The 13,329-nt window shown below is 40.6% G+C and overlaps 1 protein-coding gene across 1 annotated transcript in view; it reads left to right on the top strand.

Annotated features, from left to right (window-relative positions):
• The window catches only part of mtpap (mitochondrial poly(A) polymerase), a 15,489-nt gene extending 2,499 nt beyond the window's left edge, over positions 1 to 12,990 (top strand). The window contains exons 2-9 of the mRNA XM_008438518.2: positions 1,072 to 1,238; positions 1,310 to 1,543; positions 1,639 to 1,863; positions 2,571 to 2,782; positions 4,925 to 5,151; positions 8,679 to 8,771; positions 9,663 to 9,736; positions 12,157 to 12,990. Coding sequence (XP_008436740.1) covers positions 1,072 to 1,238; positions 1,310 to 1,543; positions 1,639 to 1,863; positions 2,571 to 2,782; positions 4,925 to 5,151; positions 8,679 to 8,771; positions 9,663 to 9,736; positions 12,157 to 12,495 — 1,571 coding nt within the window. The 3' untranslated portion in view covers positions 12,496 to 12,990. The remainder of the gene's footprint in view (positions 1 to 1,071; positions 1,239 to 1,309; positions 1,544 to 1,638; positions 1,864 to 2,570; positions 2,783 to 4,924; positions 5,152 to 8,678; positions 8,772 to 9,662; positions 9,737 to 12,156) is intronic.
• The last annotated feature ends 339 nt before the right edge of the window (positions 12,991 to 13,329 follow it).

The raw sequence follows: 13,329 nt of genomic DNA, 5'->3' as shown, positions 1-13,329 counted from the left end.
CATTTCCTATTGTACTCCTCAACCCTATTTAACAGTCTATAAGATAATCTCTCTAAGGCAGCAAGCTGCCCCAGTGACCTATACCAATGAGTGAGAGAAGGGATAGACGGACCCCTCCATTCCCTCACCAGCAGCTTCCTCCCCAGCATTAGAGCTGTCAGGGCCCACTGCGAGAGAGAGGAAGTCAKGTGAGCCAATAATGATGGATCCCCGAGAATATAAAGCCTGCTGCAGAAGCTGTGGGCCTTTTTATTCCTGTTAGGGAAAATTAGATAGAGAAGATCAAATCAAATATTTTATTTTCAGATAATATGAAACATTTTGTTACACAACCAAAGCTTAGTTAGGTCTATCACACACATTTCGCTGGATGTTAAATTGTCCTAGATGTTATTGCGATAAACAATAATATTGATTTTAAGGCCATTTTCAAGTAATATACTGGTAACGGCATAAAAACACATTCTCAAAGATCAGTACACAGTAAATTCATATCCAAAATTAATGAACAAAACCTCATAATAAAATCAAATAAAATTATTAAGGCTCTCTAAGCAAGATTGTCCTTGGGAAAAAAAAGGGTCTAGTTGAGACCAGAGGACCAGACTGAAGACTTTAGTCAAACAGTTTTTGGTAGAAAGAAAGAAAAGATAAAAATGATAAATGGAAACTATTGAACTTGTTTTAATTTATCGTTGATTAATTGATTTATTCCGTAATGCGACAGGCCCAGCTACAAATAATCTTTAAATAAGTGTAAGAGCAAAGTTTCTGTTCTATCTATATATAAAAAAAAGCATTTAAATATTTACAACCAAAAGCATAAAGTAAAACATTCCACAGCATCTTGCTGTATATATTGTCTTAAATTGTGAAGTTTCAATAATGTCTTCTTTTTGTGTGTACTGACATATGCCATGAAATCCAATTAGATGAAAGGAAAAAAGCAAAAAATGGTCCAGAATGTCTCGATCGTCTTCTGGGACATCTATTTTACACAGATGTCTGTCCCTACATGAAACCCGTGGTCTCCTGAGGAAAAGCCTGTGATTGTGGTTGTTTTTCCTCCAGGAGAAAAAGATGGGCCCAAGTCTTTGTCTGAGCTCATGGCGGACCGACAGGAACAGGCGGAGAAGTCGGTTTTGATCAGCTGCCCGTCCAGAACCAGCGAGAAAAAGTTCCTCAAGTTTTTATCAAAGCACGGAGACATAAACAAGCACTTCTTTTACGAAAGCTACGTAAGTAAGAGACGCCGCCAAGTGCATGCGTGTTTTAAATCGTGTGTGTGACGGAGCTGTGGGTCCTTCAGGGCGTCTACGCCGTGGTGGAGTTTGCCCGCCGGGACAGCGTCGTCTCTTTGCTAGAGTCAGCCGCCATCCCCAACGTCAACCACGAATGCATGGTGCCGTTTAAATCCAGACTGCTGTCGCTGAGCAACCAGAGCTCGGCGGCCTCTCCAGCCCAGCAGCCGAGGTTGCCGTGCCGACCTCAAACCACCATTGCCATCAATGAGCTCATCCAGAGGCTTTCCAGGGAGGACAGCGTAAGCATGCGGCTCATCAGGGACCAGACGCTGGTTTGGTTTTTTGCGTTTCTGACAGAACCGATCGGATTCTTCCCGCTCTCAATTCTCTCCAGGTAGACGATCAGATGGGCGCTCTGACGGAGGCCTACCAGCTTACAGAGGAAAACAGCAGACTGCGCTTCCTCGTCTGCTCTCTGCTCAAAGATGTCGCCGCCGCTTATTTCCCAGAATGCACCATCAGGCCGTTCGGCTCCTCGGTGAACGGCTTTGGGAAGCTCGGCTGCGACCTGGACATGTTCCTGGACCTGGACACCATCAGCGGCTGGAACTTTAAACCGGTAATGGTGATGCTGGCGCTGCGTCGTTAGCCTGTAAAGCTAAGCGTATATTTCCGTGAATGTGGATTTTGTTAGCATTCGACTAGCATTCATCAGTTTCTGTGTTTTCAGTTTGCAGAATTTTAAGAGATTACAGAGATGGTGGGATCCATAGGGGTTGCATTGTAAAATCTAATACTGCAATCACGCTAGTATCCATTTCAGTGACACTTAAAGGCTTTATCTGAAACCAATTTTTTTGTCTGAATGTCCCCATATATAGGAAGAAAGTTCTTGAGTTGGCAACAGTGGGGTCTTTATTGTTAACTGCTAATGTGCAGACATGAGCTGGTGGGCGGGGCCAGCAGTTAAACTTCTCTCATAGCAACAGAGGACAGTGGTTGATTTTTAGACTTTGTCATATAGAGATTGACTTTATATGGAAGTGTCGGCTGATCACAGATCTGCCAAAGTGAAGGAAATCAGGGCTGATTTATCGGCTATTTGTGGATTCTGTGTACTTCATCCCAATAAACACACACCCTACAGAATAACACACACAAACCTTTGTGATGGAAAAGAAAACTGGTCTAATTTCTTCACGTTTAGACTCATTTTTTAAAACCTTTATAAATAAGAACAGAACCACAGCGGCTTTAGGGTCAAGACAAATGTAGCAGATGTTTTGCTTGGATGTAATTAATCCTGTGTGTCCCGTATGCCTGCAGCCCAAATCGGGCCTGAGCCTCGAGTACCAGATGAAACGGACCAACTCGGAGCGCCACGTCACCCAGAGCATCCTGTCCGTCATCGGGGAATGCGTGGACCACTTTGGGCCCGGCTGCGTGGGCGTGCAGAAGATCCTCAACGCTCGTTGCCCCCTGGTCCGCTTCGCCCACCAGCCGTCCGGCTTCCAGTGCGACCTCACGGCCAACAACCGGTACGGCGTGCAGCTCGTTAACATGGCAGTCAGGGACAGTTCTGATCCGGCCGCTGTGCGGTCACAGACAGTTCAGTTTCACTCATTCATATTGAAATGTCAGTAGTGAATCAGTGACAGCGGCGACGCCCCAGGAGAACCTGCTGCTTTTGCAAAAGCCCCAAACAGAAACCAAGACTGTTCAGGAAGTGCTGCAAAGCCTCACTGTCTCTCTTTCTCTCTCTCCAGCCGAGATGAGACCCAACGGGTCGGCTGGAGCGGGGCGGGGRGGGGGGGGGGGTACTCATTTGAGTTTCATCACTTCCTCCTCTGGCCTTAAAGATATCTTTTCATCAGCTGGCGTGTGACACAAACACGTAGACACCTGCTAACGTACTGAAAACCGCTCGGCCTATTTCTGAGGAACTGGAGTGGAACCACCCGCTGTGGGTGGATGTGAGAGGGACTTTTCTCAAATCAAGCTGTTAGATCTCTGAAGCGTGGCATTTTTCTGCCAGAGGCCACTCAATGTGTGTGTGTGTGGGTGTGCGTGTTCGTGTGTGTGCATGTGAACTTGGAACAGTCACAGCAGTAGCAGTCAGAATCAACAGAATGCTGCTCCCTGGTGGTAGTTTTTATTTTTTTATTTTAGTTTTTTTAGTTTTACTGTCCTCGTTAACCTCGATCCCCCAGAAGTGAGCAGCTTTTCCATCCTTTTACTTCCAAGCTTGAACCTTTTGGAGCTTTTTAAATGAAAAAAAAAATTAAATCAAGCTAATTATTTTTTTTTTAATTAAAAAAACCTGCATTTGTTTTAGAATAAAAGGGAACATGTCTAGTTATAAGTTAAATAATTTGCCAATGGAAGAATTACTTTTTTTTTCAATATTAAGAAATAATTTACTTTAAACAAGCTCCTATATTTTGCAGAGAAGTTAATTTTAAGTAATTTTGTCTTATTTAAGGTGTAAGGTATTTGCATTAAAAACTAGACCAAACATACTTGATAAGATTTTGTCTTTTTGCAGTGTAGAGCTTGACATTTAAATATGTGTGTTTACCCTCCTTCAATATGCACATTTGATCAAATTGTTTTCACATTGTATTAGGATTTGTATAAGATACAAGTGGTGACTGAATGTGAAGAGGAAGAAAATAACAAGACAAAAAACAGAAAGCACAGTTTTTTCTTTTTTAACAAATAAAAACCTGAAAAGTGTGGCCTGCAACATTGTTCCAGATCTAGAAACCACAGTTTTCTTCCATTCTTCTTTGCAAAATGAATCAAGCCAAGTCAGTTTGGACAGAGAGCCTTTGTAGACATCAGTTGTCAAGATGTTCACAATTTGATTTGAGCTTGGACTTTGACTGAGTCATTCTGGTACTTGATTTCATTCTAATTTAACATTTCTGTTCATGTGGAAGTTACTGAAAGCGACTCATCGGTTTCTAAAGAACTCCATCTAAACATGCAGAAACCAATTAACTGATGTGGGAGAGTTTCTGTTTGTGAGAACTGCAAACACTGAGACGTTTAAAGCCACAGCACATGACTTCTATAAAACTATGATTTTTCCATATTTGTTAAAACTGTCATCATGCTGTGTGACTCCTCCACAGCTTTTCAGTTTTATTAATGCAGTCTGCAAAAATTTACCTGTCAAAAACAACCAATCAGAGCCAAAAGGAGGGTCTCGGTGCTGTCAATCAATCTTATGTACTCGCTGCTAAATGTGCTGATGATGGAGAAAAACTTCACCGTTACAGGAAAACTGTTTACTACTGGCATCATCGGTAGTAAATGGTAGTCTGAGCATTCACAGCCTACCCTAATAGCGTAGCAGAGAGAAAGGGAGAGGGTGTGAGCAGCGCGTACTTGAGGTGGTTAATAGCACTAAGACCCTCCTCCTACCTGTGATTGTTTCTGACCAAATGGTGTATTTCTGTAGTTACCACTGGTTTATGTCAGATTATGTCACAACATGGCGACAGTTTTAACAAATATGTAAAAAAAAAACAAAAGAAAAAACAGTTTTAAATCTCTCCACATCATCTTCCCTGACATGTCCGCTGTGTTCCAGAGTCTTCATATTCTGCGGCGTTATCTAGCAAACCTCTGAGGTTAAATCCGGTGCTCTAATGCAAGCTTCCGTTTGACCACAGGGTGGCGATGAAGAGCACGGAGCTGCTGTACCTGTATGGGGAGCTGGACCCGCGGGTGCGCAGGCTGGTGTTCACCGTGCGCTTCTGGGCGCGGGCCCACGGCGTCACCAGCAGCATCCCCGGCGCCTGGATCACCAACTTCTCCCTGACTGTCATGATCCTGTTCTTCCTGCAGAAGAGAAGCCCTCCCATCATCCCCACACTGGACCGGCTGCGGGACCTGGCAGGTACCAGCACACACGCCCAGAGCCTCACCTGAGTTGGCTCAGTTCAGAGGAGCATTTTTCTTTTGTTCCACTATTGTCTTTTCTTTGGAAAGACTTTGAAATTTGTTCCTGTTTCATTTTTTCTGGTCTGCTTTTCACATCTTATTGCGGGTCTATCACTGTTTTCTTTTCTGTGAGATTTCACAGAAGTTAAGTTGAATTTTCTGTTTAGATGAGATGGGGGAAAAAACCAACAGTTAAACTTCTGTTTCAGTGTGAGTAGCCCATTTTCAGCGCAATAATAATACATCTGAAAAACAAAAAAAAGCTTTAACTCTAAGTCAGAAGGGTGATTTCTGTAAGAAGGGAGTCCCAGTACACCCACACACTTCTCCTTTTAAAGTAGGAAGAATCATCATGCAGCCAATAAGCAGATGGGAGACGGCTGTAGGTTTTGGGGTTTTTTTTACTGATTGAATAAACAAATTGGTTAATAATTTAGCACAAAAAACCTTCAGCTAATAATCTTAATTTGTTGGCCAGAAATTGTATTTATGAGAAAGTGAAAGTGAGAAAACACCATCTTATGTTCTTGCATGCATCTGTTACTGTTTTAGCTCCATAATCTATGTGTGGGATTCCACTGGTATAATTAATTCAGCTCAAAACATAAACATATTGGAGCTGCTATAGTGTTAACTATTTCTCTGTAAGTTTAGATAAATGTAATATATATATATATATATATTTTTTTTTTATCCAATCATCTGCTGCACTGAAACAAAAAAAAAAGTTTCAACCTCTGCAATATTTTGACATTTATTTCTCCTTTTCTTTTTCATTGTAAATATTTATTCCACATTTTGAACTGATACTATTCACAAACTGCTTATTAAATTCCATTGCAGTGTCACTCTGTGGTTTACTGAGCTACAAAATCATTCAAGTCTTCTCCGGTTGAAAAGGAAAATGTTAAAAAGTTAAAGGTTTTGACTTGAAACTATTTGTCAAGTTTGTAAACTGTGGAAAACCTTCTTATTGCGCCCCTAGAGGCAGCATTTTGCATAAGCACTTCCTGTTTTATGGGGTTCGTCTCTACTAGCTTGGCAGATCTAGACAACGTTTTGCCGATTTTTAGCTCAAACTTTATCAGATTGGATGGTCACCTTTAAACACTACTTTTCAAATGTTTATAATTAACATTTGTATAATAATTAGAATTATTTTGAGCAGTGATATTTTTGTGCTGCACTTGCTGAAGGTGCAGCAAAAGATGATTCTAGAAAATATTTACTTGGCTTCAATACAAATGAACGCCACACTTTTCAGCTTCCTACTGTGAGTGAGCGACACGGTTTTAAAGTTTTATCACCATATGTTGTGATATTACTGTGATAACAATAAAAGTTATAATAATATTCATTACTTGTTTTTTAGGTTACTTGTTTTTTATGACTGTGACTGTGTCACAGGAATTAGAGCCCCACAAACACAAATACCGCTCCTGAAAAACATTCCCATTTGTAATCCACTTCTTTAGGTCACCAGTCAGATAAAGTGGTGTGATTAGCACACTATAACTGCATTTGATCATATTTTAAAACATATTGACGTATGTATATTGATACTCAAACAGTGGAAAAATAGCAAAACTCGACAGTAAGGAGAGCTTAATTGGAATTTAAGTCAAAATTCTTAGGATGATAGGAAATTTATCACGGTAAATCATAAACAATACGATAAATGCATACGAGTCGAAAATGTTAAACTACTTATCATTTCTTCTGTTTCACAATTTCACACTATTTTTTAAATAGGGTGGCCAACTCAACAACTTTGCTATATTTAGCAACTTTTCAGACAAAAAAAAAAGCAATATCAGTAAGTAAAGATCGGCAATTGGCCAGAAAACTGTGTTTGGTGCACTGCCACTGTCAGTTCTATGAAAGCTGGTGGCAAGATGTGAACAAGTTTCAGGGGTGGAAATACTTGTGGAAAGTTCTCCAGGAGTGACATTCACTGCCTTCTGTTGAAATATGTTATTCAAAGTAGCTTTTGTGTTAATCTATGATGCTCTATAAGGCTAAAGGGTAAGTTCCACATTAAACTGCAGCATTAAAGTCACTCTCTTTCAGCATTGTTGAAGTTCCTCCTCCATTATTTAATTTCCCTCCTGTCTGTCCTCAGTGGTAAAAACGCTGCGGCTCTCTGAGGCGCCATGCTCGTTTAAATCCCCTCCCTTGTCCGGTTTGTCCCGTCCACAGAACCGAGCGGTCAAAGCAGAGATCACTCTGTCCGCCCATCCAGCTCAGCAGCTGCATAATATATGCAGACAGCTGCAAATTGAATTCAAATGGAGTTCTGTCGCCGCGGCAGCAGCAGCAGCACAGGCTTAGGAAACCTGCCCTCCTAATCCCGTCCTTGAACTATCCTCAGCCGCTGTGAGAGCGAAACGCCATGATGGTTCTGGAGTTCCAGCGCTGCTGGGTCTGAAAAGCTTTCGTGCTCATCGTGTGTATCTGTAGCTGCGATTCCGTTCCAAATGTGCGCAAATCTTTGTCTATATTCTGCTAAAGTAAAAAAAAAATGCAATTTCGCAATCGGGGTTTTTCCATTAAAAAAGGAATTAAATTAAAATCACTCGCGAATAAGCTTGCTCACGTGATTGTCTTGGAGAATAGGTCCTCTTATATGACAAGTTGTATTTTAATCAATGTAAATAAATATGTTATACTTATAAGAACAAAGTATTTCTTCCGTGCAAGTAAGCCAACGGTGTGGATCGTGGTTCAGATGGTGCAGTGACGGGCGTGTTTATAATTTTTTTAATAACTTATCGCATAAACAAACATATTCATGTGTGATTTTAATTGTGTTTCTTACTGAATAGAGAAACCACAATTGCGAAACTGTTTTTTTGGGTTATTTTTTTTTTACGTTAGCAGAATATCAACAAAGTTTTACCTGCATTTGTAATGGAAACGCAGCTGAAGTGTTTGAGTCGACATCAACATGGCCGCCTTGCTCTTCTTCTGTCACCTTGACTGTCTGATAATTGCTTTCCAGAAGTAATATACCCCCCTCCCACACGCACACACACGCATACACACACTCACACACACCCTTCCCTTCACGGCCTGCTTAGCTCAGACTCCGTCACACAGAGTGCTTACAGGACAATAAAAGCTCCATCGCTCGGGAAAGGTCGACGACCCCACCTCCTTCAGGCCTCCCCGGCGCATCGGCAGCTATTTAAACAGCGCTTAAAACACACACACGCACACAGACACACACACACACACACACGCAGACTGGCCTCAATGTGGATTGAACCAAACGGGGTAACAAGGCCGGCCCTGGACTGGGAGACAGAGAGCGGCAGCATGACTTACAGCTCTGCCGTTGTGTTTTCGCTGACCAACGTCGAACACACACACTCTGATTCAGCCACACATCCGTCTGCGACTTGTTTACTCCGTGTAAAGGCGAGTCATTTTACCTTCTCCCCCCGCTTCTCTTTCTCTCTTTCTCCCCCCTCCCCCGTCAAGGTCCCGCAGACGAGAGCGTGATTGAGGGGACCGACTGCACGTTCGTCAGCGACTTCAGCAAGATCCAGCTGCAGAGCAACACGGACACGCTGGGTGAGCACAGAGAGGCGTCCGATCGGGGCCGCACGTCACTTTGACGGACGGCGGCGTGCGTTTTATAGACAAAGCACGTTTTATTACATGTGAAACCAGGCTTCCTACTAGAGAACACAGCAGAGGATGAGAGGACAGGCGATGTGTAATATATTGAGCCGGAGGCAGGAAGAGAAACAAACGTATCTTGCATACAGCAACGCCGAACCTGTGTCATACATCACAGAAAGTTTCCCTCACACACATGGTTTAACCCTTTAAAGCTTCATAGCAAACATTCAGCAGAAAATTCTGATTTATTTTGTAGTTATGTATTGAATTCATTGCATAAAAGAAACCATTTTTGACTCATTGACTTGTTTTGTCGTAATCGATACGCGAGGCTTCGTTTGATCGTCGTTACCAAAAACATCTGTTTTATAACAACTGTAAGAACAACACTGCGTTATACGTAAAAAGCATTTATTGTGTTTACAGATTTAAGTATATCATATGTATTTCTAATCTATAAAGTTTAAATGGATAAATGAAAAAACTGGAAAAAGTGACCATTTTTTATCAGATTAATTATCGGAGTACTCAGTTGAATACTCGATGACCAAAATTAGCTGCAGGTTTAGTAATGTAATATATTTAGTTATAAATTCATACCTATCAACACTTTCAGGATATTTAATAGTGATGCCCAGTTTTTAGTTATAAAAAGTGAAAACACCCCTTCTAGCTTTGAGATTTAGAGAATCGGATCTTAGAGACACCTTCCTCATCTACGTTCACACACATTAATAATATTCATATTCATACTTGTAGAAGTGAATACATTTTCTCTGGGTTACAGAGCGACTGTTGGCGTGTTTTTATGCTAACTTTGAATCTCTTGTTTTGTTTCAGAGCAACTGCTGGGAGACTTTTTTGAGTTCTACGCCACGTTTCCGTTCAGCAGAATGTCCATAAACATCAGAAAGGTATTTAGCAACCTAATGCAAATAAACTTAAAGTGTGATTCACGTTAATTTTAGACCAATTGTTTTTACTGCATTTTTTTTTTTTGGTATTTTATCTGTTTTTAAATTGCATTATTTAACTTTTTTTAATCTTCTTGTAATTGTTGAGCACTTCATGTGAAAGTAATAATAATAATAATAATAATAATAATAATAATAATAATAATAATAATAATTATTATTATTATTATTATTATTATTATTATTATAATTATTAATAATAATAATAATGATAATTATTATTATTATTATTATTAATAATATTAATAATAATAATTATTATTATTATATGTTGTTTAAAAATACCTGATGTCTAAATAAAAAGCCTCCAGGAAGTGATAGCTCAACAGTCAGTCAGGGTTTGGTCCAGAAGCTGATTTAAAATATATATGTTTAACTCTGTGAATATTGACTCTTTTCATTAACTTACTGTAATTGTTCTCAACTTATAAAATGACAATTATTATCGCTTCATTCTCAAAAAATCTAACATAAATCTCAAATTTTTTGTCCCAAACTTCTGACCTGAGTCACCGCCCTTCTTCCTCTTGACCACTAGGTGTCAGTATTTGTCCTTTACAGTTCCTTTGAGCATTTCCTCTGCCACCACACTTAACTTTTCATATATAAATGTGTTGCTTGTAAAATTATAAACTAAAAAAAAATAAAATATAAATCATCGCCAGTTTACCCACATCATGGGTGACACAGTCACATGGGTGCTAGACATCCGAGGTTAAACATATAAAACATGCATTTCAAACTATAAAATTAGAAAGACAGCTCGTCCTTTGTGTTGCATTCATCTACACCCTGGAAAGTCATTGACACAACGAAATTATTCAATTACCACGCTCACAAGCGGTAACGAACCTCCTGCTTGGTTATTACATAATCATTCTCAGGACAAATAATGTCTTGGGGAGGGTTTGATGTGGTGGCCAGGCCATTCATGGACCATATTAGAGCTTAATAAATTGATCCCCCCTCTGAACGGAGGGCCATCCTGCCTAATATATGGGATTAATATGAGGTTTGACACAGCTGAGGACACCTGCAGGTACGCTGTGGTCATGACCGAGGTGTATAGACATTCACCAGTGCTGCTGCGGCCATCAATCAGTTTTACTGTGCTACAATTCTTCAGCTCATTCCGCCTCTTCAGCAGGTTACAGCCAAACGGCACCGGGGAAGGTTCTTGACCGTTGTCTGACCCACCCTGGGACGGTTGCCGGGCACGACGAACCCACATATTATATATGTGCTGCTATGTCTATAAGTTCAACTGGTTTTAGTGAAACCAAGTGGCGGTGTTATGTAAAATTAACATTTTTGAGCTTTAGATCATGTTATAATAACATTCCCTCATCAAAAGCATAACTGGAGTGTTCCCTTGATTCTGTCATGAGAAATCTTTTTAATCTACCGCAGTTTCCAAGTTTTCTAGTTTCTGTCTCACAGAGCCACCTTAGCCCACTCAGATCCTTCAGACTAATTACTTCTCAGTGAAACAAAAGCTGGTAGAAATGTCGTTAAAGGGTTAATATAGGAGCCATGTTGTGATGACTTCCTGTTGGCAGAGATTCAGAAAGAGCAGGAGCTCCTTTAAGAGACAGAGACCCAATTTCAAGTCGTTGAATTACAAAGTCAAATTTCTTTGAAGTCGTATTTGAAATTTACATCATTTTACAACTCAAGGGAACATAGTTACTTGGTAGTAATATAAAATGATACTATGTGGCTGGAGAACATGTAATACTGCCTCTGCTATGCTGCAAAAGTCACCTGTCACACCTTTTTGTACTTCAATTTGCTTCTACTATTTCTAAAAAGTGCTGTAGTAAACAAAACAAAAAAACACCCAGCTGTTTTTTGGCAATACGTTAATGTTTTTTGGTATCTGGAAAATGAGCAGTTTCGAAAATCTCCACAATTGAGCGTCACAAAACAGGCACTGCCCCTCACCTAGCAACCCCAGGGAAGGCCAGCCTGTCACCTAGCAACCAAAGATGAGCTCTAACACATTTTTTGACCTGGGGTTTTGTTGTTGATTTTACCAAATGGTCTAGAAACCATTTGCTGCATTCATGTTGGTGGTACAGGAGGCTCCACTAAAGCTTTTCAAAGATGTGCGCTTGAGTAATTGTACATCTGTTTGCAGCCATTTTCACATTGGTTTGCTCTTGGGGAAGGGGCGTGGCCAACAACTTCATTTGGATTTATAGTGACAAGAGGTCCTAAAACAGCTAAAATCTCATCTAAGAATGATTCTGTGCAAAAAGTGCAATGAACATGTTTTGTGTCGCCTATAGACGTATAATGGGTCACCGTTAAGGAATTCTCATTTAGAACCAAATCCGTTCTGCTTTGCGTTCCTCCAGGGCAGAGAGCAGAACAAGCCAGAGGTGGCGCCGCTGCACATCCAAAATCCTTTCGAGACGTCTCTGAACGTCAGCAAGAACGTCAACACCTCCCAGTTGGACCGCTTCGTGGCTTTGTGTCAAGAGAGCGCCTGGCTGCTCCAGCAGGGCGAGGCCAGGACACAGAGAGGCAGCGGCGGGAACTGCATGGACAACCCGTGGGGGCTCGCCACCCTACTCCTGCCTTCCAAGGTGGCCGGGATCAAAGGCCGCAAGAAGTATAAAAAGGAGGGGGCTAGCGAGAGGATAAAGAGCTTACTGGAATCTTTGAAGAACAAAAATGAGGAACCGAAGAGGTAGGACGAAGCGAGAAGAAGAGCTATCTTCACATTTTATCAGAACTTCACCCAAACATTTGGGGCTGGATTTTATTCTTCTGAACTTGTGGGAAAATTGCAGATTGCAACTTGGACTGCAGTTCCTGACATGGATACTTGGGAGTGTCCCTGCCCTTCTTGTATGTGAATATGAGTTGAAATATAGTAATATTAGCTGTGTATATTACTGTAGAGTTCCTACTTTATTTTAATAAACAATAATGATGTGGACTCTGAATCAGACCCGTTTATGAAATTTGGTTTTGAATGAGGTCACCAGAAAAACTCATGTTCATTTTGTTTTTACAATTTTTTATATACTTTATGTAACACTACTGCAAGTTAAATTGAGTAATAATGATGTTTTACTGGAAAGCATAAACACCTCAAAGCTCCAAAGGAAAAAACACAACCTTACATAAGCAGTAACCATCTTTCATGTGGATTACAGAACTGTTAATAAATATGTTTAAATAAATGCAGAATTTGAATGTTTTGGCACTAAACAGACATTGGGCCACGTTTCTCCTCAGGATTTAGCATAAGTTTGAATTAACATGGTTTTAAATCATACAATTGTTCTTTTTTTGTGTAAATTGTCAGGCTCTTGCAATTTAAGTAATTTTTTTAACCCTCCAGCGGTCAGTCGGTCTCGCGCGTTTTTGTAGGTCCAGCTTTTGGGCACTTTGGCGTTTCATACAACACTCAGGAGGAATGCGGAAATGGTCACGGTCAGACAGGAGAAAAACGGGATCAAACATCAGTTCCCGAAACCACAAAAAAATAAACCTCGTACACGGAGACCGCTCTCTTAGTA

Source organism: Poecilia reticulata, linkage group LG20 (genome assembly GCF_000633615.1).
Source record: "Poecilia reticulata strain Guanapo linkage group LG20, Guppy_female_1.0+MT, whole genome shotgun sequence".
NCBI lineage: Eukaryota > Metazoa > Chordata > Actinopteri > Cyprinodontiformes > Poeciliidae > Poecilia > Poecilia reticulata.
This window is presented reverse-complemented; position numbering and strand designations above follow the sequence as displayed.